The sequence below is a fragment of the Dryobates pubescens genome, chromosome 13 (genome assembly GCF_014839835.1).
Source record: "Dryobates pubescens isolate bDryPub1 chromosome 13, bDryPub1.pri, whole genome shotgun sequence".
Lineage (NCBI taxonomy): Eukaryota > Metazoa > Chordata > Aves > Piciformes > Picidae > Dryobates > Dryobates pubescens.
The window spans coordinates 21873776-21900537 of record NC_071624.1 but is presented as its reverse complement, the minus strand read 5'-3'; the positions used below and the strand labels follow the sequence as shown (position 1 = coordinate 21900537).

Below are 26762 nucleotides of genomic sequence, written 5' to 3'. Positions count from 1 at the left end.
ATGATAAAAAGGCCTCGCTGCAGAACTCAAGCCTTGGCCAAGTGACCCCTGGGTGGCCACCAGAAGGCTCAGCCACCACCAAAGCTGCACAGCATTTGATGACCTGAACCTCCTGTGTCTGCTCAGCTGCAACCCATGCTCATATGGACAGGTTTACAACTGAGGCAGAGGAGGAGAAGTGAGGAGGAGGAGGAGGAAGAAGAGCAGGTGGTGGCCAGCACCAACGGCTCCAGCACACAGCTTTAAAAGGCTTCTTCAGCAGGCGAAGGGAACTTGGTCTGCTGGAAGTGCCAGTGGGGGGAACACAAAGCTCTGAGGGTGTGCTAACAGCCCTGCAGCAAGATGTAGCCAGCTGCCATGTCAGTCAGGTGTGGCTGGTTAAAAACCATCAGCCACCCCAAAGCAGTCTCTGTGGGGACTGCAGCCAGGCTGCAGCTGCCCTGGGCTGAGGGCCACCACAGCTCTGCCTTGCTGCACCAAGAACTTGGGCACCACTTGAAGAATCCTTTTCAGTTAGCCTGCAAAAGGACTGAAATCTGCTGACAGCCACCACACAGAGCCTGCTTCTGGTCAAGGGAGTTAATAAGCAGTGGCAAAGCAGAGGAGCAGGGAGCTCAACCTCTGCTTAATGACAGGTGGCAGACCTGGGACTGCTGCTCCACGTGGGGCAGCTCAGCGATTTCCCCTGCTTGGATACAGCTCAAAGCCTGGCTGCAAGAAGCAGACACCCCCTGGAAACTCTCACCTAGGGCTGGGGCACCTGCACAGCCTCAGCACCACCATTACACTCATTAAATGCAAGCTGGGGCAGTGCTGGAGGCTCCCCAGGTGAAAAGCAAAGCAGAAATGCTGTGCTGTGCCCCAAGAGATGAGAGATCGCAGGTTGTACTTCAGTTCATAGTATCACAGTATCAGTCAGGGTTGGAAGGGACCACAAGGATCAGCTAGTTCCAACCCCCCTGCCATGGGCAGGGACATCCCACACTAGATCAGGCTGCCCAGAGCCTCATGCAGCCTGGGCTTAAACACCTTCAGGGCTGGGGCCTCAACCACCTCCCTGCACAACCCATCCCAGGGCTTCACCACTCTCATGGGGAAGAATTTCCTCCTCACTTGATCCAATCCTTATTGCTCCCTTGCATGGCAGCACCTCCCAGGCCCAGGCACCTTGAGGAATCACTGCTTCAGAGGCAGCTTCTCTGCTCCCAAGCAGCACCAGTGCAAAAGCAGCAAACAGTGCAAACCCAACAAGCCCCCAGGCTTGAGCCTCACCTCGACGTCCACCACCTCCACCTCCTCTCATGAACTCAGGCCTCCTGGTGGCAAAAGACACTTTGATGACATTGCCATTGAACTCTTTGCCTGTGAGAGGATGGGAAGAGAGAGAGAGAAGGGTCACAGAATTAGCCAGGTTGGAAAAGATCCCTGAGATCACCAAGTCCAACCTCTCACCCAGCACCATCTGATCAACTAAGCCTTGGCACCAAGGGCCTCAGCCAGGCTGGTTGTAAGTACTTGTAGGGATGGGGACTCCACCACCTCCCTGGGCAGCACATCCCAGTGGCCAATCTCTCCTTCTGGAAAGAATATCTTCATCACCTCTAGCCCAACCCTCCCCTGGCACAGCTTGAGACTGTGTCCTCTTGTTCTGGTGCTGCTTGCCTGGCAGAAGAGACCAACCCCCACCTGGCTACAGCCTCCCTTCAGGGAGTTGCAGAGAGCAAGAAGGTCTCCCCTGAGCCTCCTCTTCTGCAGGCTAAGCAACCCCAGCTCCCTCAGCCTCTCCTCACAGGGCTGTGCTCCAGACCCCTCCCCAGCTTTCTTGCCCTTCTCTGGACACCTTCCAGCATCTCAACATCTTTCCTGACCTGAGGGACCCAGAACTGGACACAGGACTCAAGGTGTGGCCTAACCAGTGCTGAGCACAGGGCACAAGGACTTCCCTGCTCCTGCTGGCCACACTCTTCCTGTTGCAGGCCAGGATGCCCTTGGCCTTCTTGGCCCCCTGGGCACACTGCTCACTACAGCTCCAACATGACAGCCAGCCCAGAGCAGGAGTGACTCGCACTTGCAGACTGAATAGAAAGCTCCTAGGGCACCAGAGGCTGCAGAGCATCTCTTGGGTTTAACAGCAGTGCTGCAGATGTGAGCTGGCAAACACTGAGGCGCTTGCTGGGCTCTCCACAGCCTCACAGATGTTTCTCTCAGCTTAAATGCAGTCTGTAACCTGCAGTTCAATAAACACCTCAAAGGCTGTTTGCCCTAGCATCACAGAATTGTTTGGGTTGGAAAAGGCCTCTGAGATCACTCAAATCCAACCTTCAACCCAACCCCACCATGGCCACACCTTGCTTGAACCCCTCCAGGCATGGGTACTCCACCACCTCCCTGGGCAGCCTGTGCCAACCCCTGACCACTCCTGCAGCAAAGAAATGTCTCCTGATCACAGAATGGTTTGGGGTGGAAGGGACTTGCAGAAGTCATCCAGTCCAACCCCCCTGCACTCAGCAGGGACATCCTCCACCAGAGCAGGTTGCTCAGGGCCTTGTCCAGCCTGACCCTGAATATCTCCAGGGATGAAGCCTCAAGCGCCTCCCTGGGCAACCTGTTGCAGTGTTCCAGCAGCCTCCTGGTGCACAACTTGTTCCTCACATCCAATCTCAATCTGCTCTGCTCTCATTTCAAACCACTGCCCCTGGTCCTGTCCCTGCAGGCCTGTGGGAACAGACCCTCTGCAGCCTTCATGTAGCCCCTGCAGGGAATGGAAGGCTGCTCTGAGGTCTCCCTGGACCTCCCTCTTCTCCAGGCTGAACACCCCCAGCTCCCTCAGCCTGTCCTCACAGCAGAGGTTCTCCAGCCTCCTGATTTTCATTCCCTCCTCTGGACTCACCCCAGCAGATCCATGTCTACCTGTACTGGGGGCCCCAGATCTGGACCCAGCCCTGCAGGTGAGGTCTCCCCAGAGCAGAGGGCACTTCCTCTGCCTCAGCTTCCACCACTGCCCCTTGTGCTGGCATTGGGCATCCCCCAGCAGAGCCTGGCTCCAGCCTCTGGGCTCTCACCCTGCACAGCTTTAGCAACAGCAATGAGGTCATCCTCAGGCTCCTCCTCTACAAGCTACAGAGCCCTCAGCTCCCTCAGGCTCTCCTCATGAGGAAGATCTTCCACTGCCTTCAGCATCTTTGTGGCTCTGTGCTGGACTCTCTCCAGCAGTTCCCTGAGGTCCTTCTGGAGCTGAGGGGCCCAGAGCTGGACACAAGACTCCAGATGTGGCCTCAGCAGGGCAGAGCAGAGAGAGAGGAGAACCTCTCTCAAACTACTAAGCACATCCCTTCTAATCCACCCCAGGATGCCATTGACCTTCCTGGCCACCAGAGCACATTGCTGGCTCATGGTCAACCTCCCATCCACCAGGATCCCCCAGGTCCTTTTCCCCTTCACTGCTCTCCAGCAGGTCAGAATCCAACCTATCCTGGTTCATGAAGCTGTTTCTTCCCAGGTGCAAGACTCTACATTTGCCACTGCAGGAAATGCCCCCAGCTGCCAACCCAGATGGCAGCTCTCCTGGGCTGAACACCTCCAGACTCTCCTGAGTGACACCAGGCCTTGTGCTGCTCCACCAAAGGTGAGAGCAAGCCAGCACACACTCAACAGCCAGACAAGAAGTGGCCTGAGGTTACTGATTTGCTTCTTGCAGTGCTTGTCTGAGTGCTGAAGTAGCAGAAGAAGAGGTTTGCTCACCCACCATCAAACCAGTCAATTGCTGCCTTAGCAGAAGGAGGGTCATCAAAGGACACTGTGGCTTCTCCCTTTGGCTTGCCAGTGTCCTTGTCTGTGTAAAGGTTGATCATGGGCTTCCCAGTCTTCTTGTTGGTCTGCAAAGAAAGGTTGGAACACTTGGCACAGGAGAACTATAGGTAAAGGAGCTTCAACTTTAACTGTGCTACTAAAAGGAAGATTCAGAGCTAGCCTGCAGAAACAGAAGCTCCTGACTGCAAGGTACTGAGTGGCTGCTCTCTGTGAAGCAAGGATGGCCTCAGCTTTGACAAAGGAATGAGGCCAAGTGCAGGAAGCCCTCACTCAGAACTGCAGAGCAGGAAGCTGCAGCCAGAGCACACAGAGGCAGAGCTGCTGAAGTACAAGGGTGGCACAAGGGACAGAGAGGCAGTGCTGAGGCTTGTAAAGACAGAAGAAGAGACAGGGAGCAATCTGAACATCAGTAGAGACAGGGAGCAATCCAATCACCACCAGAGACCTTTTACAATGAGAGGTTTCACACCAGAGACAGCTCACAAATGAGCTGCCCTCTGGGAAGGCAGATTAACATCAGCTGCTGCTGCTGCTGCTGGGGAGCCAGAGCAAGGCCCTGCCTCTGCCAGGCCTCTGCCAGGCCTCCCTCGTGCCACATACCTTTATGATGCCAATCTGTTTGAAGTAGTCTGCCACCTGGTCTGTTGAAACATCCTCTCCCAGCCCTTGCACGAAGATGGTGTTGTTGTCAGAGTTGTCAGACTCTGAGTCTGTGAAGAAACAAAGCCTCCTTCAGCAGGCTGTGCAGCAACAGCAGCAACAGCTCAAGCTCAGGTCCCAGCACTGGGGCCCTGAACCCCAAAGACACCTTGCAGAGAGCATAGCTCTGGACACCACCAAGCTCAACAGGGGATGCACAGCACCTTCAGGTGGGGCAGGGCAGCAGAGACCAAACTCCTCCTCACCAGCTGCCCTGCTGCACACTCACTTTGTCCATGCAGCCAGGACAGCCCCAGCCAGCAAGTGGGCAGCCACAGAATGGGTTGGCTTGGAAGGGAGCTCCAAAGCTCATCCAGTCCAGCTGCCAGTGGGGGACAGCAAGAGCCTGCAGAGGAGCCTTTGCCTACCAAGGCAGGCACAGCCTGGAGCTAGATGGGAGCTTAGACTCATGGAATGGGTTGGGTGGGAAGGGAGCCCCAAAGCTCACCCAGTCCAACCCCCTGCACTCAGCAGGGACATCCTCCACTAGATCAGGCTGCTCAGAGCCTTGTCCAGCCTCACCTTGACTACCTCCAGGCATGGAGCCTTAACTACCTCCCTGGGCAACCTGTTAACACCACTTTAGAGCATGGCAGTGAAGACAGCTGCTTGGCTGAAGCAGCTTCCAAGCTCAGCAGCAAATTCTGGCTGCATGAAAAGGCATCAAAAATCCCACAGCCACCTGAGTAAGTGAATGCCTCTCAGGGAAGATGAGCTTTAGCCAAGGTTCTTCTGAGCCATGGCAGTCACAGAGTGTTAGGGGTTGGAAGGGAACCTCTGGAGCCCATCCAGTCCAGCCCCTCTGCCAGAGCAGGGTCACCCAGGGCAGCTCACACAGGAACACATCCAGAGGGGGTTGAATGTCTCCAGAGGAGGAGACTCCACAACCTCTCTGGGCAGCCTGCTCCAGGCCTCCAGCACCCTCACACCAAACAACTTTCTCCTCCTGCCCAGATGGAACCTCCTGGGTTCTGGTTTGTGCCTACTGCCCCTTGTCCTGTCTCTGGGCACCACCAAAAAGGGCCTGGCACTGGATGATCTTTGAGGTCCCTTCCAACCTGGTTTTCCATGAATCTTGACCCCCAGCCCTCAGATATTTAGAGTCATTGCTCAGGTCCCCTCTCAGCCTTCTCTTCTCCAGACTGAACAGCCCCAGGGCTCTCAGCCTTTCTTCACAGGACAGAGAGGGACCTGCAGCCACATCCACCCCTCCAGCCATGCATTTTATAAGCAGTGAGCCTCAACCCACTCCCACCCATTGCTTTGTTTCCTTACCAGCATCTGATCTGGGTCCATAATCCCTCTGACCTATGAAGCAGGGGGAGGTGAAGGGGAAAAAACCAACAACAAATCAAAACCAAAACAAAAAACAAAGGAAGAAAAAGAGAAAAAACTCTTTTCAGCAAAAGGTTTTCAAAGTGCTCCTTTCAGAAACAACATTTCAAGGCTGTCTGCAAGGCAGCTAAGCTCTAACAACATTCACCAGGGCTTCAGAGAACTGATCTAGACTAAAGCAGCCAACAGAAGGTGTCTGTAGGACCTGAACTTGGTGGTCTGCTTTAACCTGCAGCAAGTGGCACTTGCCACACTGAGGCCACATTGAGGCCACACTGAGGCCCAGAGAATCTGTTAGGGTTGGAAGGGAGCTCAAGGCTCAGCCAGTTCCAACCCCCCTGCCACGGGCAGGGACACCTCACACTACAGCAGGTTGCTCACAGCCACATCCAGCCTGGCTGCAAACACCTCCAGGGATGGGAGTGTTGAGGGGAGAGCTTCTGGCTCTTTACAGCTCTCTGAAAGGAGGCTGGAGTGAGGTGGGGGTTGGGCTCTTCTTTCAAGTATCAGATCACAGAATCATAGAACTGTCAGGGTTGGAAGGGAGCTCAAGGCTCAGCCAGCTCCAACCCCCTGCCATGGCCAGGGACACCTCACACTGCAGCAGGTTGCTCACAGCCACCTCCAGCCTGGCTGCAAACACCTCCAGGCAGGAGGCTTCCACCACCTCCCTGGGCAACCTGTGCCAGGCTCTCACCACCCTCCTGGGGAACAACTTCTTCCTCACAGCCAATCTGAGTCTCCCCCATTTCCATGCTGCTTGGTTGAGCACCAGGCAGTTCCCCACTGTGGCTTTGGTTGTTGGTTTCATTTGTTTGCTCTGCTCTAGCACCTCTCTACAGAAGCCTTCAGCAACCAAAAGCCATCCAACAAAAGGAAAGAGAAGGACACAAACAGAACCCCGGGGGGTGGGGGGTGGGGGGGACGGGACGGTGCAGGGAGGGCCCTGGCTGCCCAAATTCTCATGCAGTTTGCCAAAGCAGGACTCCAGCTGCCAGTCCTCCCAGTTTGGGGGTTGTGGTTTATTAGAGAGAAAAAGCTGAGCAGAAGACACCACAGCACAAGGGCTTTTAACAGCCTGGGGCTGGAGCCCTGAGAAGGGAGCTAAGAAATAATCAGCAATGCCACCACCAAAGAGAAGCAAAGGACCTAAGTGCAAACAGGCAGAATGGGCAGGTGGCACCAGCCCCAGGGACAGAAACTTCCTGCTCTGAGAGCAGTGCCCCCAGCAGCTCTTTTCCCCTGCACTGGAATGGGTTTCAGCACCTCTGCCTCAAGTGCCAGTGGAGTTTGTAGGATCAGAGAATTGGGTAGCTTGGAGAAGGCCTCCAGGATCATCCAAGTCCAACCATCAGCCCAACCCCACCCTGGCCCCAAGGGCCACAGCCAAACCTTTCTGGAACCCCTCCAGCCATGGGGACTCCACCACCTCCCTGGGCAGCCTCTGCCAGTCCCTGACCATTCCTGCAGCAAAGACATTTTCTTCATCTCCAACCTAACCCTCCCCTGGCACAATTTCAGGCTACTTCCTCTTCTTCTGTCACCTGATCCTAGTGAGTAGAGCCCAACCCCCACCTCCCTGCAGCCTCCTCTCAGGGAGCTGCAGAGAGCAATGAGGTCTCCCCTCAGCCTCCTCTTCTCCAGGCTCAACACCCCCAGCTCCCTCAGCTGCTCCTCCCCAGCCCTGTTCTCCAGACCCTTCCCCAGCTTCCTTGCTCTTCTCTGGACCTACTCCAGCCTCTCAATGTCCTCCTGGGAGTGAGGGACCCAAAACTGACCCCAGCACTCAAGCTGTAGCTTCTTCAGTGCCCAGTCCAGGGGCACAATGCCTGCCCTGCTCCTGCTGCCCACACCACACCACAAGGGCTTTCTGGGCAAGGTCTGGCAAGGCATTGGTGGCTTTTTCCTTTGGCTTTTGTGTCATTTGTGTGTGAGTTCTGCTCTCTCAGCTGTGGGAAGAGTTGCCCCTGAAACACGTGTGGATACCCAGCACTTACCACCGTAATTTTTGAAGCCACCACGGTCACCACCACTGCAGAGGAAAAATTGAAGACATGATTTCTTCCTTAAGTCTCTCTGTGCTGAGCCCAAGGCTCCATCTACAGTTAACTGATCATCACAAGTTGACAGTTACTGGCTGGCAGAGCTCACAGCAGCAGCAGCACCTCTGGGCTCTCCCTCACTGCTCCCTCCGTGGGCCCCCGCGGGAGCTTAGCGCTGGCTGCCAGGATGCTCTCAGGGTGCTGCAGGGGAGGAGAGAAGCCCTAAGGGGGGTTTGAAGCTCACCCCCCCCACACAGGGCATTACCTCAAGCCTCCTTCCCATCACAGAATCATGGAATGGGGTGGGTTGGAAGGGACCTCCAGAGGTCATCTAGGCCGAGCCCCTTGCCCTCAGCAGGGCCAGCCTCCGCTAGGAGCAGGCTGCTCAGGGCCTTGTCCAGCCTGCCCCTGAGTGTCTGCAGGGCTGGAGCCTCAACCACCTCCCTGGGCAACCTGTTGCAGTGTCCCAGCAGCCTCTTGGGGGGCAGAACTTGTTCCTCCCATCCAATCCCAATCTGCTCTCCTGAGCCAAAAGGAGTGCTGCTAAAACTGGGGCATAAACCAGGCACTTGCTTCCCATGAAGACCGAGAGGCTTTCACCAGAGAAGCAACTGCTGCTTTGGGATAAGTCATGCTGGAGCTCTTTCCTGGAGGTGAGAGGAGCAGAAGGACCAAACCCTACATTGTTATGCATTTTCCTAAGGGGCCAAATGAGCAGCTTGAGCCACCCTCTGAGCAAGGGGCTGTGGGGAGCTCCTGCAGGGCTAGCAGGGAGAAGGAAGGAGGGGGGGTGGGGTGTTTGTGAGCTTCAACAGCAGAGGCTGTGCAGTTTTATCTCACTCTTTCTGCAACCTGTGGCACAAAATGCAGACCAGGTTAAGAGATAACAGACATCAACTTGCAGAGGTTAAGAAGGTGGGGGGTGAAACAAGGACTCTGTGCCTCAGGCATCTGCAGGAAAAGAAACCCTCACTGCTTGCAAGGGACACACACAACCCCAGAAACATTCAGGCTGGAACAGACCCTTAGGATCGCCAAGTGCAACCCAGAGCCCTGCTCTGCGAGGCTCACCCCTAAACCATAGCCCCAAGCACCACATCCAAACCACCTTGAAACACACCCAGGGCTGGGGACTCAACCACCTCCCTGGGCAGCACATTCCAGTGCCTGACCACTCTTGCTGGGGGAAAATTCTTCCTACTGTCCAGTCTAAACCTCCCCTGGTGCAGACTGAGGCCATTCCCTCTGGTTCTGTCACTAACGAGACCAGCAGCAGCCTCTCCACAACGTCCTCTCAGGTAGCTGTAGAGAGCCAGGAGGTCTCCCCTCAGCCTCCTCTGCTTCACTCTCACCATCCCCAGCTCCTTCAGTCACTCCTCATCAGATTTCTCCCTGGAGTGAGGGAACCAAACCTGACCTCAGCATTCAAGCTGTAGCTTCTTCAGTGCCCAGTCCAGGGGCACAATGCCTGCCCTGCTACTGCTGCCCACAGCAGGGGCAGCTAGAGGCGGAGAGCTGAACGTGACAGAGACAAGGAGCACCCTTGAAGAGAGTGAGCAGATGCTGGCAGAGGCAGGAGCTCAGGAAGCAAAGTTCACCTCCAACACACAGCTCCAGCCCAGGCACTGTGGGAGGCACACGTCAGGAGGTATTTTTGCAGACAAGAACAGCCTGCCTGGTGCACCACCAAAGCCCTGGCAGATGGCTGGGGAGCTTTGGCTGCCTCTGGTTCTTTGCCTCTTGATGCTTTCTGACGTCTGTGCCGGGCCAAGCTCAAAACATCCACAGCACAAACCAAACCACTCCCTCTGAGCACAAACTGCACTGCTGGAGGAGCCACAGGCACTCAGTTAGAGGATTGTCAGAGCTGGAAGGGACCTCAAGGCTCAGCCAGCTCCAACCCCCCTCCCATGGCCAGGGACACCTCACACTGCAGCAGGTTGCTCACAGCCACCTCCAGCCTGGCTGCAAACACCTCCAGGCAGGAGGCTTCCACCACCTCCCTCGGCAACCTGTGCCAGGCTCTCACCACCCTCCTGGGGAACAACTTCTTCCTCACAGCCAATCTCAATCTCCCCACTTCTAGTTCTGCTCCATCCCCCCCAGTCCAGTCCCTCCCTGACACCCTCAAAAGTCCCTCCCCAGCATTCCTGCAGCCCCCTGCAGATCCTGGAAGGCCACAATGAGGTCTCCTCAGAGCCTTCTCCTCTCCATCCTGCACAACCCCAACTCCCTCAGTCTGTCCTCACAGCAGAGCAGCTCCAGCCCTCTGCTCATCCTCCTGGCCCTGCTCTGGACACTTTCCAGCCCCTCCAGATCCTTCCTGGCACAGAGGCTCCAGAACTGGGTGCAGTACTCCAGGTGGGGTCTCAGCAGAGCAGAGGGGGAGGGTTAGGGTTAGTTGGGAGTTTCTTGACAGCAGCATAAACTAATCCCCACTCAACAGCATGGCTCCACATTTCTTGAACACCTCCAGGGCTGGGGACTCCACCACTTCCCTGGGCAGCCTGTGCCAATCCCTGACCATTCTTGCAGCAAGAGTCAACAGCTGAGCTGCAGAGGAGGCTTTTGGATGCAGGTCCTGAACATTTGATCCCCCTGAAAGGAAAACTGAGAAACCCCAAAGATCTGTGCTGAGCAAAGCCCTCAGTGCAGTGGTAAATCCTTTTCCAAGCTGTATCTCTGCAGCTCTGTCCAGCATGGAATGCAGAAGCAGCTGCAAAGGCAAAGCCTCTCTCATTTCACCCCCAGACACTGCAAGAGGGTAGTGCCACAGGGCCTGGCTGCCTGAATGGCTTCCCAAGAGGAGAGAAACAAAGCTGCTTTGGACTGGCACTGCACTGCACAGAACCCCAGCAGGGAGAGGTTGGAAGGGACCTCTGGAAATCATCCACTCCAATCCTCTGCTCCAGCAGGGCACCCACAGCAGCTTGCCCAGCACCACAATGCCCAGGGGGGTTGGAAGCTCTCCACACCAGGACACTCCACAACCTCTCTGGGCAGCCTGCTCCAGGCCTCCAGCACCCTCACAACAAACAACTTTCTCCTCCTCTTCACATCCAACCTCCTGGGCTCCACTCTGTGCCCCTTGGCCTGGCCCTGGGCACCACTCAGCAGAGCCTGGCCCCAGCCTCTTGCCCCCCACAGCTCCTTGAGCTCTTGCTGAGCATTGCTCAGCTCCCCTCTGGGGCTGCTCTTCTGCAGGCTCTCAGCCCCAGGGCTCTCAGCCTTTGCTCCTCCCAGGCCCCTCAGCAGCTCTGCAGCCTGCCTTGGACTCTCTCCAGCAGTTCTGTCCCTCTTCAACTGGGGAGCCCAGCTCAGGGCACAAGAGATGCCCAGTTACCATTTACATGCTTACCAACAACTATTTAGTCCCACAGCCACGATGGGCAGTGAGCTCCTCACCTTTCAGATGAGCAGTCTTATCAAAAGCTAAATCCTGAAAGGAAAGACCTCCTGAAAGGGAAAGAATTCTCAAGACCTGCTTCCTAACCAGAAGAGCTCCAAGATGAGATCCTAAGATGAGATTAAAGAAAGAGAGCTTTGGCTTCTGAGCCAACACCCAAATTCAGGAGCTTTTAAAATTCCATCCAAGTCCCAAGGGATGCAACTCAAGATCATTAAAAATTGATCTGAAGAATCATTCTGAAACCTGAAGGGTTGCAAGAGTAAGAAGTGAACATCTGATGGAAAGGAAAGGATTCTTCTCTCTCATGGTACCACCAGCCAGGGAGTTTGAGCAGCCATTGCTCACAAGATGTTTTCTCCTCAGTGCTGCAGGATGAGGGAACTGAGGCACCCTCAGTCAGTTTGCAGATGACACCAAGCAGTGTGGCAGTGGTGATCTGGTGGAGATTAGGCTCTGCAGAGAGACCTGGCCAGGCTGGATCCATGGGCTGAGGCCAGTGGGATGAGGTTCAACGAGGCCAAGGGCTGGGTCCTGACCTTGGGTCACAACAACCCCAGGAAGGCTCCAGGCTGGGGGCAGAGTGGCTGGAAACAGCCTGGGGGAGAAGGATTTGGGGGTGCTGGTTGGCAACAGCTGAAGATGAGCCAGGGGGTGCCCAGGTGGCCAAGAAGGTCACCAGCAGCCTGGCCTGGAGCAGCAATGGTGTGGGCAGCAGGAGCAGGGCAGGGATTGTCCTCCTGGACTGAGCACTGGGGAGGGCACACCTCAAATGCTGTTCAATTTTGGGGCCCTCACTCCAAGAAGGACATTGAGAGGTTGAAGCAGGTCCAGATAAGAGCAAGGAAGATGGGGAAGGGTCTGGAGAACAGGGCTGGTGAGAAGCAGCTGTGGGACCTGGGGTTGTTCATCTTGGAGAAGAGGAAGCTGAGGGAAGACCTCCTGGATCTCTACAAGCCCCCTAAAGGAGGTTGCAGTGAGGGTAGGTCTCTTCTCACTAATATAAGGTGATAGGACAGGAAATTCTGCCAGGGGAGGGTTAGGTTGGAGATGAGGGGAAATTTCTTTGCTGCCAGAGTGGCCAGGGATTGGCACAGGCTGCCCAGGGAGGTGGTGGAGTCCCCATGCCTGGAGGGGTTCAAGAAGCATGGAGACATGGTTCAATGGCTGTGGTGGTGGTGGGTTGATGGTTGGACTGGATGACCTCAGAGGCCTTTTCCAACCCCAGCAAGCCTGTGACCCTCTGACTTTGCACAGGCACAAAGCAAAAGCAGTGCTGAAAGTGTTTTGCAGCCCAGTCAGGTCACTCCAGCTCTCACCATACCAGTTCACCCCCCAGCATAACCAGTTGCATTTGAATACCTTTATAAATGTACTTCAAAAGAAACCAGAGAGAGCTCTCAAAATTGAAGAATGCTCATCTGGTGCTGCCCCAAGGCCTGCAGGGTAACATTTTGCTCTTAGAGACTGCTCTGAGAGGTCTCTGTGCAGGCTGAGCTTGCACAAGCCAATGCCACTCAGAAGAGCCTCACAGGGGAGCTGCTGCTGCAGCCAGAGGCACTGTGCAGCCACAAGCCCAGCACAGCAGCCATGAGGCTGGTGACAGGATGCACTGAGCAGGCAACACCAGTGACCAGGCAATGCTCCTGCTGATGGACACCAACCTGCAACCAGCTCTCCCTCCCTTCACCTGCAAGTCAAGACAAGAGTGCCACTCCTGGCTAGCAGCACAGAGATCCAGCCCCTGCCCCCTCAAGGCAGACAGGAATTGGTTTTTCTGGTGGCATGAAGCAATGCTCTGTGTGTGCTGCTGCAACTCCTGCACACCTCCTTTGCTAATCACTCTAAGTGGTTGAGGCTCCATCCCTGGACACATCCAAGGTCCAACTCGATGTGGCCCTGAGCAGCCTGATCCAGCTGGAGGTGTCCCTGCTGACTGCAGGGGGCTTGGACAAGGTGACCTTTGAAGGTCCCTTCCAAACCCATGCAATCTATGAGTCTGGAGCACCTCAGAGGCAGACCTCTCCCTCCCAAGGACACTGGAAGCCTGCACAAACATGTGGGACGCTGGAGCCTCTGGAGGAGTTCCACTGCACACAGCTCTGCAGACTGCAGCACTGCCCAGAAGCAGGCAGACCTCCCAGGGACTGCCTCCACACTTTGTTGTCTTTCCTCCCCGATCTCTCCACCTCCACTCTTCTTCCTTTGCCCTTGCAAGCCACAGCAGTGCTGTTATCCACATGGATCTGTGAGCAGCATTTCCCTCTTCCCCTTTGGAAGAAGAGGGGAAGAGGCTTTATTTTCCCAGCCAGAAACTGACCTTCCTTCAGCTTGCCAAGAGAGGAGGCTGTTTCAAAGGGGATTCAATCTGCCCCAAGGGGCAGCTTTGGAAGCTCACATTCATTCCTCTGACTGGAAAGGGCTCAGCTCTAACTTTCTTTCTTTGACCCTAGGCATGTGAAACCCCTTCCTTCAGGTAGCAAAGCTGATTTGGAAGGGAGGTTGACTTGAAAATGAACTTAAAAGGCAACTCCCAGGAAGAGGTAAATACAGAAAAGGCATTAACAGAGACAGCAAAGGTAAAGATTAAAGACTAAACATAAAGATTAAGGATATAAAGCAACTAATGATTTGCTTTTGGAATGGTAATTAGGAGGGATGGGCTCCAGCTACATTCTGATGATCCAAGCCAAATCTGGGACCACATGAGGAGCAGGCAAGTTTTAAACAGGGCTTAAAAGAGATCCTTGCAGGGTCTTACCACACTGTTGGCTTCTTGGACTTCAATTAGATCAAACAGTTAATTAGGGCTCTTCACCTGCAGCTCTAGGACTGCCTAGTGAAGGGTAAGTGGTGCTGAGGAGCAACAATTCAAAGCTCCCTGGGAAGTTTCTCACTTTGTATCACTGAGGAGTCCACAGCCCAAGCACCTCACAGAGGGCCAGCACTGAGGAGTCCATAGCCCAAGCACCTCACAGAGGGCCAGCACTGAGGACTCCACAGCCCAAGCACCTCACAGAGGGCCAGCACTGAGGACTCCACAGCCCAAGCACCTCACAGAGGGCCAGCACTGAGGACTCCACAGCCCAAGCACCTCACAGAGGGCCGGCACTGAGGACTCCACAGCCCAAGCACCTCACAGAGGGCCAGCACTGAGGACTCCACAGCCCAAGCACCTCACAGAGGGCCAGCACTGAGGACTCCACAGCCCAAGCACCTCACAGAGGGCCAGCACTGAGGACTCCACAGCCCAAGCACCTCACAGAGGGCCAGCACTGAGGACTCCACAGCCCAAGCACCTCACAGAAGGCCATAAAGGGAAGCCAACTGTGGTGGTTTATTAAGAACTAATAATGTCACCTGCCCTAATTAAGTAGGAATTAATAAGCACAGGTGCCAAGCTCTCAGACCATCATCTGCACAAAGTGTTGGGGCTGAATTTTCTGGCCTAAGAGGTAACAGGGTTGTCAGCCCTGCAATCTACCTAAGTGAAACCTGTTCAGGCTGGCATAGCTCCCAGCCAGCAGTAGAAGTGGCCTCTAATGGCCTGCACCAACCAGTAAAGCACAACTGCTGCTATGATTAAATGACTCCTGAATCACTTAGAAAGCAGCAAGGCAATTAGGCAGCCTTAGTGCAGTGGAAGTCAAAACCCATTCCCTGCTCAACTGTTGGCCACCTGAGCTAGGAAGTTTATCAAAGTCAGGCCCTGGCTGCTGGGTCTCCTGTCACAGGGTTTAAAATACCTCCTGGCAAGGGCTGGGCTCAGGCAGGTATTGCACTGCACCTCATGGAAAGGAGCTCATCTGAGCAAAGGGCCTGCTCTCAATCTGTCTGAACCTAGGAGCTTTTCCTAGGCAAAAGGCAGCTCTGTGCCCTGCAGAAAGGTTCAGCTTCAGAAACCTTCCAGGCTGGGAAACCTAAACCCTGACCCACGGCAGGAACAGACACGGAGCACACAAACAGGAAAAGCAGCTAAGCAGGAAGGAAGGAGGGTGAGGAAGTGCAGGCAGTGGAAGGAGCTCACTTACCTGTATCCAGACATATGACCTCTTCCATCCATGTCATAGCCCCCTCTACCTCCTCCCTGTGACCCGCCATAGCCTCTATTATCTTCTCCATACCTACTCTTTTCACGACGGTCGTCTGGAGGAAGGAGTGAAACACAACAGCAGGTCAGCAAGCTGCAGGGCAAGCTGCAGGGCAAAGTGCCCATTCCCACCCTGCCTCCCACTTATTCCTCCCCTCAAGCCTGCCAGGTAACTGTGGAAAGCATCAAGCCTCGAAGCTCTCTCACGTTCGTGATGAAGCAAAGGTTGGGCTCTTCCCAGCTCCCTGCCTTGGCTTCCAGAGCCAGGAGGTGTCCCAGGAGGTCAAGGCTCTGTGCATTCCTCATACTCCACTTGCCCAACATGCCTGCTCTAAGATACATTTTGCATTCTACTTCCATGCAGCCTTTCCAGGTTGGGAAAAGACAGAACTGGCAACAGAACGAGGAAGGAGAATGTGGGCAGTGCGAAGCTGCTGCAAAATAAGGACTGATCTTCACCTCCTCAGTTCCTTCCCTCTCACAATTCACCCACACAGCACAGAGCTGGAGTGTCAGAGGCAAGAAGCTCTGGAAGACTGATCAAGACATGGCACCCACGTGCAGGGAGAAGGTTGCGAAGAGCTTAGGGGACAATTCCATCCAGGGAAGCTGCAAAGCTGCCTCCAGCAGGGGCAGAGTGACAGCTCTGGGACCCCAAAGAGTTTTCCATCTCTGCATGATGACTTGAAAGTCTTCCACAAGTCAAACACTCCCCAAGGAGCATCAGCAGGGGAAAAGGCTTTTAGCTCTGCATCAGCTCAGCTGTCTGGGGAAGGAGACCCAAGCACTCCACAGCCTTTCTGCCCATCTGGATTCCCCCAGCGCTGCGTTCAAGCCCGTGCACTGTACCTTGGCTGCCGTGGCTGTAGCTTCCCTTCTGAGACTGGTAGGACTGCTGGGAGTGGCCATAGGAGCTTGGGTGCTGGTTGTAGCCTGACTTTTGGTCATAGGAGCCCTGGTGGCCATAGCCTGACTGCTGGTCATAGGAGCTTTGGTGGCCATAGCCTGACTGCTGGTCATAGGAGCTTGACTGCTGGTCGTAAGAGTCTTGGTTCTGTCCATAGCTTGACTGCTGGTCGTAAGAGCTTTGGTGCTGACCATAGTTTGACTTTTGTTCATAAGAGCCTCTTCCACTTAAAACAAACAGAATTTGTATTAGTACCAAGAGGTTCACAGCAGACAGGGCAAAAAACACTGGCTGGGACTGCAGGACAATGCCAGCCCCTCCTAGGCTGTCATCTCCCAGCCACCACTGGCACAGGGCCAGTGGCTTTCCTTACTGGAAGGAGAGGAAAGGACTCAGAACCAGCCCTTGCCTGGTTGGGATGGTTTGTCCTAACAACTACAAACCCAGGAACCCAGAGCAGGTTTGGTAAGTCAGGGTTTGGAGCACAGCCCTGGGAGGAGAGGCTGAGGGAGCTGGGGTTGCTTAGCCTGCAGAAGAGGAGGCTCAGGGGAGACCTTCTTGCTCTCTCCAACTCCCTGAAGGGAGGTTGTAGCCAGGTGGGGGTTGGTCTCTTCTCCCAGGCAAGCAGCACCAGAACAAGAGGACACAGTCTCAAGCTGTGCCAGGGGAGGTTTAGGCTGGAGGGGAGGAAGAAATTCTTCCCAGAGAGATTGGCCCTTGGGATGTGCTGCCCAGGGAGGTGGTGGAGTCCCCATCCCTGGAGGTGTTTAGGAAGAGCCTGGATGAGGCCCTTGGTGCCATGGTTTAGTTGATCAGATGGTGCTGGGTGAGAGGTTGGACTGGATGATCTCAAAGGTCTCTTCCAACCTGCTTAATTCTATTCTATTCCATTCCATTCAATTCCATTCCATTCCATTCCTCACATGCTTGCCAAGCTGTGTCATTAATCCCCCCTGAATCTGACTGGAGGACAACAGCCCTGCACAAACCCCTCACCTGCAGCAGTGTGATGTGCTGCATCAGAGTGCAGCAGGCTCACTGCAGTTACTGCTAGGGACATGAAAACCTGCTGTGTGGAGAGCCCTGCTGAGCTGGGGAAGGAAAAGGAACCTCACAAATGACAGCTGAAGAGAGTCACAGAATGGGTTGGGGTGGAAGAGACATTAAAGCTCATCCAGTTCCAACCCCTTGCCATGGGCAGGGACACCTCCCACCAGCACAGCTTGCTCAGGGCCTCAGCCTGCCTGGCCTTCAACACTTGCAGGGAGGAGGACATCCACAAGCTCCCTGGGCAACCTCAGGTTGCCCAGGGAGCTTGTGGATGTCCTCCTCCCTGCAGCTGTTCAGCACCAGAAGGCCTCACCCTGAACACCTCCAGGCAGGGCACAGCCACAGCCTCCCTGGGCAGCCTGTGCCAGGCTCTCCCCAGCCTCACTGCAAAGAATCTCTTCCTCATCTCCAGTCTCAGTCTCCCCTCTCCCAGCTCAAAGCCATTGTTCCTCATCCTGGCACTCTCAGCCCTTGTCCAAAGTCCCTCCCCAGCTCTCCTGGAGCCCCTTCAGGTACTGGAAGGTTGCTCTAAGATCTCCCTGGAGCCTTCTCTTCTGCAGGCTGAACAGCCCCAACTCTCCCAGCCTGGCCCCACAGCAGAGGTTCTCCAGGCCCCTGATCATCTTCATGGCCTCCTCTGGAGCCTCTCCAGCAGTTCCATGACCTTCCTGTGTTGGGGGCCTCAGACCTGGAGGCAGTGCTGCAGGTGGGGTACCCACATTTTCTCTGGGCAACCTGCTCCATCGTCTGACCACCCTCAGAGCAGAGAACTTAAGAAGTGCTCTTCCCTTACCCCCTTTTCTTCCAGGCATTAGAAATGTCTGAAGGGTGTGGATGGTGTTCAGATGTTTGTCCTTTTGTTTAGCAGTGAGAGCAGATTTCTTACAGCTCCAGGCAAGGCTGTGGGCTCCCCAGTTTGAGAGAGACAAGAATCTGCTGGAGAGGGTCCAGCAGAGGGCTAGCAGGAATGGTCAGGGGCCTGCAGCACTGCCTGGGAAGGAGAGGCTGAGGGACCTGGGGCTGTTCAGTCTGGAGAGGAGACTGAGAGGGGATTTCATACAGGTTTATCAATATCTGAGGGCTGGGGGTCAGGAGGGAGGGCACAGGGACAGGCTCTGCTCAGCTGCACCCTGGGATAGGCCAAGGAGCAATGTTTGGAAACTGCAGCAGAGGAGGTTCCACCTCAGCATGAGGAGGAACTTCTTCACTGTGAGGCTCCCAGAGCCCTGGAGCAGGCTGCCCAGAGAGGTTGTGGAGTCTCCTTCTCTGGAGCCTCTCCAGCCCCATCTGGATGTGTTCCTGTGTGACCTGTGCTGGATTCTCTGCTCCTGCTCTGGCAGGGGAGGCTTGGACTGGATGATCTCTTTGGGTCCCTTCCAACCCCTGGCCCCCTGTGATGTGCAACCCCCAGGCAGTACTTCAGAGATACTCTGAATGTGAGCTTCCTTACCCTCTGGAGGAGCCTTTCTGCTGCCCATGGCTGCCATAAGACTGCTGGTTGTAGGAGCTCTGATTCTGATTCTCATACCCAGATTCCTCATCGTAGCCCTGGGAGTCCTGGCCATAGCCTGCAAGGGGAGGAAGAGGACTTTCAGTAAGCATCTACCTTCCCCTGCCTGCCCCTGAGGGCACCCAGCCAGCCAAACCTGTTTGGTTCTGTCCATAGCCCCCGTGGTAGCTGCCATAGCTCTGTCCATAGGAGGAGCTGTCTCCACTCTGCCCATATCCAGAGTAGCCCTGCAAACACAACAGCATGCTCAGCTCAGGGGAACCTCCACAGCAGGAACAGCCTGTCCTTTGCCAAGCAAGACTGCAGCCAGGACAGCTGAGAAGAGACCTCTCCTGACCCACAGTGGTGACCCAGGAGCAAACAGTGCTGCTCAAGGAACAGCTGCTGTGCTCCCCAGGGGTCAGCACTGGAGCCAGTCTTCAGCAATGAGCTGGATGAAAGGGACAGAGTCCCCTCAGACAGTCTGCTGCTGGCACCAAGCTGGGAGCAGTGGCTGACAGCCCTCAGGCTGTGCTGCCATCCAGCCAGACCTGGCCAGGATGCAGAGCTGAGCACAGGGAACCTCATGGAGCTCAGCAAGGGCAAGGGCAGGGTCCTGGCCCTGGGGAGGAACAACCTCCTGCAGCAGCACAGCTGAGGGGGGACCTGCTGGGAAGCAGCTCCAAGGAGAAGCAGCTGGGAGTGCTGGGGGACAACAAGGTCCCCATGAGGCAGCAATGTGCCCTGGGGGACAAGAAGGCCAGTGGGGTCCTGGGGGGCAGGGAGAAGAGTGTGGCCAGCAGGGCAAGGGAGGTTCTGCTGCCCCTCTGCTCTGCCCTCCTGAGGCCACATCTGGAGTGCTGGTTCTGGGCTTCCCAGCTCAAGAGAGACAGAGAACTGCTGGAGAGAGTCCAGGGGAGGCTGCAGAGCTGCTGAGGGGCCTGGAGCAGCTCTGGGAGGAGCAAAGGCTGAGAGCCCTGGGGCTGAGAGCCTGCAGAAGAGCAGCCCCAGAGGGCAGCTGAGCAATGCTCAGCAAGAGCTCAAGGAGCTGTGGGGGGCAAGAGGCTGGGGCCAGACTCTGCTGAGTGGTGCCCAGGGCCAGGCCAAGGGGCAGCAAGGGGCACAGAGTGGAGCCCAGGAGGTTGGATGTGAAGAGGAGGAGAAAGTTGTTTGTTGTGAGGGTGCTGGAGGCCTGGAGCAGGCTGCCCAGAGAGGTTGTGGAGTGTCCTTGTGTGGAGAGCTTCCAACCCTCCCTGGGCATTGTGGTGCTGGGCAAGCTGCTGTGGGTGCCCTGCTGGAGCAGGGCTTGGCCTGGATGAGCTCCAGAGGTCCCTTCCAAACCCCTCCCTGCTGGGGTTCTGTGAAGGACAGTGATGGTTTTCCACCTTACCTGTGTCTGTCCATAGTTCTGACTGCCATAGGATGAATAGCTGCAAGAGAAAAATGCATTTAGGAAACACTTCCAGGGCCCTCCACAAGGGCTGGGAATTAAAAGGGACTTCTGGTGCTCTTTTTGAGTTTCTTTTCCTTCCCAAAGAGTTGTTCCATCCAAACCCTGCTCCCCAGGGGCGGTACAACCACTCAACAAGCTAATGGCTACCACAGGGGGCTGTCAGAAGAGCTTGGGTTTATTTCTGCAGAGTTTGGGTGTGACTTCAAGGTCCATGGAAGTTGACCTTCCTGCAATTAGACAGATCCCCAGAATCACAGAAAACTTTAGGCAGTGAATCCAAGCCACAGAATCACAGAATTGCCAGGGCTGGAAGGGAGCTCAAGGCTCAGCCAGCTCCAACCCCCCTGCCATGGCCAGGGACACCTCACACTGCAGCAGGTTGCTCACAGCCACCTCCAGCCTGGCTGCAAACACCTCCAGGCAGGAGGCTTCCACCACCTCCCTGGGCAACCTGTGCCAGGCTCTCACCAGCCTCATGGGGAACAACTTCTTCCTCACATCCAATCTCAATCTCCCCACTTCTAGTTTTGCTCCATCCCCCCAGTTCTATCCCTCCCTGACACCCTCCAAAGTCCCTCCCCAGCTTGCTTGGAGCCCCCTGCAGATCCTGGAGGGCCACAATGAGGTCTCCTCAGAGCCTCAAGTTAATATTATTTTAGTCACTTAGTGTCACTTTGGTATTTGTTTGGCTATCCCACAATGAAATCAGCATCCAAACCCACACTGCCTTTGGGCTTCCTCACTCCCCTGCTACTTGAAGCCTCCATGAACTGACAGCAGAACCCAGAGCTGCAACTTGAACAGCCTTGGGCTAGTGTGAGGTGTTGAAGACCAGGCTGGATGCAGCCTTGAGCAACCTGTGGTGGCTGGGACTGTTCAGCCTGGAGAAGAGAAGGCTCCAGGGAGACCTCAGGGCAACCTTCCAGGACCTGAAGGGGTTCCAGGAGAGCTGGGGAGGGACTCTGGACAAGGGCTGGGAGTGCCAGGACAAGGGACAATGGCTTTGAGCTGGGAGAGGAGAGACTGAGAGTGGAGATGAGGAAGGAATTCTTTGCAGTGAGGCTGGGGAGACTCTGGCACAGGTTGCCCAGGGAGGCTGTGGCTGTGCCCTGCCTGGAGATGTTCAGGGTGAGGCCTTCTGGGGCTGAACATCTCCAGGGAGGAGGACATCCACAAGCTCCCTGGGCAACCTCAGGTGGCTGTGGGATTTTTGATGCCTTTTCATGCAGCCAGAATTTGCTGATGAGCTTGGAAGCTGCTTCAGCCAAGCAGCTGCCTTCACTGCCATGCTCTAAAGTGGTGTTAACAGGTTGCCCAGGGAGGTTGTTGAGGCTCCATGCCTGGAGGTAGTCAAGGTGAGGCTGGACAAGGCTCTGAGCAGCCTGATCTAGTGGAGGATGTCCCTGCTGAGTGCAGGGGGTTGGACTGGGTGAGCTTTGGGGCTCCCTTCCCACCCAACCCATTCCATGAGTCTAAGCTCCCATCTAGCTCCAGGCTGTGCCTGCCTTGGTAGGCAAAGGCTCCTCTGCAGGCTCTTGCTGTCCCCCACTGGCAGCTGGACTGGATGAGCTTTGGAGCTCCCTTCCAAGCCAACCCATTCTGTGGCTGCCCACTTGCTGGCTGGGGCTGTCCTGGCTGCATGGACAAAGTGTGCAGCAGGGCAGCTGGTGAGGAGGAGTTTGGTCTCTGCTGCCCTGCCCCACCTGAAGGTGCTGTGCATCCCCTGTTGAGCTTGGTTCTGTGATTCTGGGATCTTAGCTTGGCAGATGAAAGATCAGAGCAGTCAGGGCTCTTCCAAAGCCCTCCCTCTTCAAAGCTGTCATTCCCAGTGGAGCCTTGCTGCCTTCCCTTCAGGAACAACTCTTTCCCCCCCCTGGTTTAGAAGACACAGCCAAAGCTTTCAAGCTTTCTGCACTTGGATCTCCAAACCCACTCCAGCTCCTCCTCATCCCCCCATGGCTCAAACCCCAGGCTGGGAATCCCAAATGCCTTTTCTTTTACCCCCCCCAGCATGATTCCATTGCTGACAGCAGTAACCCCCCCCAGATACATACCTCTGCTGGCCCCCAGACTGACTGTAACTTCCAGAATCTAGAAAGAGAAGAGAGTCACACTGAGAGCTTCCACATCACACTTCAGCACTCTGCTTGCTGCCCAAGGGAAACCTTTGGGGAGAGGGAGGAAGCCCAAGGGAGAAGGGGGCAGCTTCCACTTCATTAAGACAGGAGAAAACACTAAGGCCAGAAGAGAAGCACAGGGGACACAACAGAGGTGTCAGCACCCTCAGCTCCCTACAGCCCCAGGCTGGGAGAGCTGGGGCTGCTCAGGCTGGAGGAGAGAAGGCTCCAAGGAGAACTCAGAGCAACCTTCCAGTGCCTGAAAGGGCTCCAGGGGAGCTGGGGAGGGACTTTGGACAAGGGCTGGGAGTGACAGGGTGAGGAACAATGGCTTTGAGCTGGGAGAGGAGAGACTGAGAGTGGAGATGAGGAAGAGATTGTTGAGAGTGAGGCCTTCTGGGGCTGAACATCTGCAGGGAGGAGGACACCCACAGGCTCCCTGGGCAACCTGAGGTTGCCCAGGGAGCCTGTGGATGTCCTCCTCCCTGCAAGTGTTGAAGGCCAGGCTGGATGAGGCCCTGAACAACCTGGGCTGGTAGGAGGTGTTCCTGCCCATGGCAGGGGGTTGGAACTGGATGGTCTTGAAGGTCCCTTCCAATCCCAACCCAGGCTGTGGCTCTGTGAATGTTTGCTTGGAAGGATTTCAACTCCACTTTCAAGGCATCTCCTCAAACACTCAGCTGGCACAACCTCTTCTCATGGCTCTTGACCCACTGGGCCATCCTCACTGGGCAGAAGGCAGCAGATGAATTCATTAAACCAGGCCCCAATTAGGTCAGTCCCACTGAAGGCCTTCTTGGGACACCCTGGGAACTCTCTGCCTAGTGAAGGGCACAGAGAGATTGGAGATGGAAAAGCAGGGGTGGAGGAACCCAAACATTTCCCTTCTCCCACCCTGCCAAAGGAGGCACACTGCTGATGGCTCAGAGCATCCAGAATGGGTTGAGCTTATCACTGAGAAGGGTAAAATAGCCTCATCCCCCCCAGCAGCTGGCCAGGCAGCAGCCATCAATATCATTTCCAGCGAAGGCAAACATCAGATCCCACAGAAATGGAGTCCTGACCCATGCTGGGAAAAACAGAGATTGCCAAAGGGGGGCTCAAGTTGGAAACTAGGAAAACAAGAACAAAACAGCAGCACAGGACACAGCTGCACTGCTCCAGGAGCCCCAGGGCTCACACTGACACCAGCAGGCTCATCACCAGCACTCCTGGAGCTGCTCTGCAGCTCACCTCAGATCCCAGAATCCCAGCAGGGAAGGGACCTCTGGAGCTCATCCAGGCCAACCCCACTCCTAAAGCAGGGCACTCACAGCAGCTTGCCCAGCACCACAATGCCCAGGGGGGGTTGGAAGCTCTCCACACAAGGACACTCCACAACCTCTCTGGGCAGCCTGCTCCAGGCCTCCAGCACCCTCACAACAAACAACTTGCTCCTCCTCTTCACATCCAACCTCCTGGGCTCCACCCTCTGCCCCTTGCTGCCCCTTGGCCTGGCCCTGGGCACCACTCAGCAGAGTCTGGCCCCAGCCTCTTGCCCCCCACAGCTCCTTTAGCTCTTGCTGAGCATTGCTCAGCTGCCCTCTGGGGCTGCTCTTCTGCAGGCTCTCAGCCCCAGGGCTCTCAGCCTTTGCTCCTCCCAGAGCTGCTCCAGGCCCCTCAGCAGCTTTGCAGCCTCCCCTGGACTCTCTCCAGCAGTTCTCTCTCTCTTCAACTGGGGAGCACAGAACTGCACCCAGCACTCGGGGGGGGCTGAAAAGAGTAGAAGGGGAAGAAAACCTTCCCCAGCCTGCTGTTCACACTCTTCTCCATGCCCCCCAGCTCCATCACCACAGGGGCTCTGTCACTCCCAATTCCTGGGCAGGCCTCAATTCCTCTTGGCATTTTTGATTGAAATTCCCACATTCCTGTCAAAACCCCAAGGCCTCCTTCCCTGCCCTGCCAGCCTCACCACTACTGACCACTGCTGGGTAACAGCCCTGCAACTGTCCTGCTCCTTTCACAGCATCACCAAGGTTGGAAGAGACCTCAAAGATCATCGAGTCCAAGCTGTCACCCAACACCTGACAACTAAACCATGGCTCCAAGTGCCACATCCAATCCCCTCTTGGACACCTCCAGGGATGGGGACTCCACCACCTCCCTGGGCAGCACATCCCAGTGGCCAATCTCTCTCTGGGTAGAATTTCCTCCTCTGAGGCTGTGAGAGCTCTCTGGGCACCACAAGCCCATCTCCTACACTGCTGTGAGGGAAGGCAGTGCTGCTGCTCCATCCTTACAGTGTGTGCACCCCAGATGGGTTTCACTGGATGATCTTGAAGGTCTCTTCCAACCTGGTTGATTCTATTCTATTCTATTCTATCCTAGCCAAGCAGTGAATAGTGTGAGAAAGGGCAGCAGCAGCTGGGGATGGTTCTTCTTGAGGTCATGGATGAATCTACAACCAAGAGTAACTCTGAAAGCTTTATGAGCTCCCAACTCAGAAAAGCAGCCTCAAATGCACACACAGCCTGGGGTTGGAGTGGCTGGAGAGCAGCCAGGCAGAAAGGGACCTGGGGGTACTGCTTGACAGGACATGAGCCAGCAGTGTGCCCAGGGGGCCAAGAAGCCCAAGGGCATCCTGGCCTGCATCAGGAAGTGTGGCCAGCAGGAGCAGGGAGGTCATTGTGCCCCTGTACACTGCACTGGTTAGGCCACACCTTGAGTCCTGTGTCCAGTTCTGGGCTCCTCAGTTTAAGAAGGACATTGAGAGACTTGAAGGTGTCCAGAGAAGGGCAACGAAGCTGGGGAGGGGTCTGGAGCACAGCCCTGGGAGGAGAGGCTGAGGGAGCTGGGGTTGCTTAGCCTGCAGAAGAGGAGGCTCAGGGGAGGGGTTTGCAAAGGACACCAAATGGAGTGGTGAGGCTGACACAGCTGAGGGATGGGATCCATCCTGAGGGACCAGAAGTTCAAGTGGGGGTGTGTGAACCTCATGAGATTCAACAAGGCCAAGTGCAAGACCCTGGGTCAGGGCAATCCCCAGTGTGCAGCCAGGCTGGGGATGGAGGGCTGGCAATAACAGGCAAGGCTGGGGGCAGAGTGGCTGAAAGCTGCCTGGAGGACAAGGTGTTCCTTGACAGCCCCCTGAAGAAGAGCCAGCAGTGTGCCCAGGTGGCCCAAAAGGCCACCAGCATCCTGGGCTGGCTCAGCAATGGTGTGGCCAGCAGGAGCAGGGCAGGGATCCTGCCCCTGTGCTCAGCACTGCTGAGACTGCACCTCACAGCCTGAGCTGTGTTGAGGCCTTCACTCCACAAAGGACATTGAGGGGTTGGGGCAGGTCCAGAGAAGAGTAACACAGCTGAGGAAGGGTCTGGAGAGCAGGGCTGGGGAGGAGCAGCTGAAGGAATTTGGGTAGTTTAGACCTTATGGATCTCTGTAACTCCCTGAGAGGAGGCTGGAGCCAGGGAGGGGCTGGGCTCTTCTCTCTAGGATCAGGTGCATGGAGAGGCAATGGCCTCAAGCTGTGCCAGGGGAGGGTTAGGCTGGAGATGAGGAACAATTTCTTTGCTGGAAGAGTGGTCAAGGATTGGCAGAGGCTGCCCAGGGAGGTGGTGGAGTCCCCATGCCTGGAGGTGTCCCAGAAAGCTGTGGCCATGGCACTTGGGGCCAGGCTCTGGTGCCCATGGTGGTGCTGGGCTGGTGTTGGGCTGGGTGAGCTCAAAGGACTTCTACAGCCAAGACAATTCTATGCTTCTTCCCATGTTTTGTTGGACCTCTCAGATCTCAGGCTTCTGATTAATTGATTTGGGCAGGCTCAGTGGAGACAAGAGCTGGTTAAGTGTCTTCAGAAAAGAGATCAGCTTCTTCTGGGCACACAGAAACCTCAATGGTGAAAAACAGCAGGGGAAAACTCCTGCTGAATGAGGAGGTGCACAGCAGGCTGCTCAGCTTATGACTGTAATGCAAGGAGAGTTCCTTGCAATAAAGGATAAGTGGAGAGGGGCAAAGGCAGGGTCCTGGCCCTGGGGAGGAACAACCTCCTGCAGCAGCACAGCTGAGGGGGGACCTGCTGGGAAGCAGCTCCAAGGAGAAGGAGCTGGGAGTGCTGGGGGACAACAAGGTCCCCATGAGGCAGCAATGTGCCCTGGGGGACAAGAAGGCCAATGGGGTCCTGGGGTGCACAAGGAAGAGTGTGGCCAGCAGGACAAGGGAGGTTCTCTTCCCACTCTGCTCTGCCCTCCTGAGGCCACATCTGGAGTGCTGGGTCCAGTTCTGGGCTCCCCAGCTCAAGAGGGACAGGGAACTGCTGGAGAGAGTCCAGGGCAGGCTGCAGAGCTGCTGAGGGGCCTGGAGCAGCTCTGGGAGCAGCAAAGGCTGAGAGCCCT

The 26762-nt window shown here is 55.8% G+C and overlaps 1 protein-coding gene across 1 annotated transcript in view; it reads right to left on the bottom strand.

The window, feature by feature from the left end:
• The window catches only part of TAF15 (TATA-box binding protein associated factor 15), a 31201-nt gene that overhangs the window by 2303 nt on the left and 2136 nt on the right, over positions 1-26762 (bottom strand). Inside the window, exons 2-12 of the mRNA XM_054166177.1 lie at positions 22336-22372; positions 20219-20258; positions 18986-19076; positions 18790-18907; positions 16232-16515; positions 15324-15438; positions 7842-7876; positions 5785-5817; positions 4411-4520; positions 3746-3875; positions 1273-1362 (exon numbers count right to left, since the gene is read on the bottom strand). Coding sequence (XP_054022152.1) covers positions 1273-1362; positions 3746-3875; positions 4411-4520; positions 5785-5817; positions 7842-7876; positions 15324-15438; positions 16232-16515; positions 18790-18907; positions 18986-19076; positions 20219-20258; positions 22336-22372 — 1083 coding nt within the window. The remainder of the gene's footprint in view (positions 1-1272; positions 1363-3745; positions 3876-4410; positions 4521-5784; positions 5818-7841; positions 7877-15323; positions 15439-16231; positions 16516-18789; positions 18908-18985; positions 19077-20218; positions 20259-22335; positions 22373-26762) is intronic.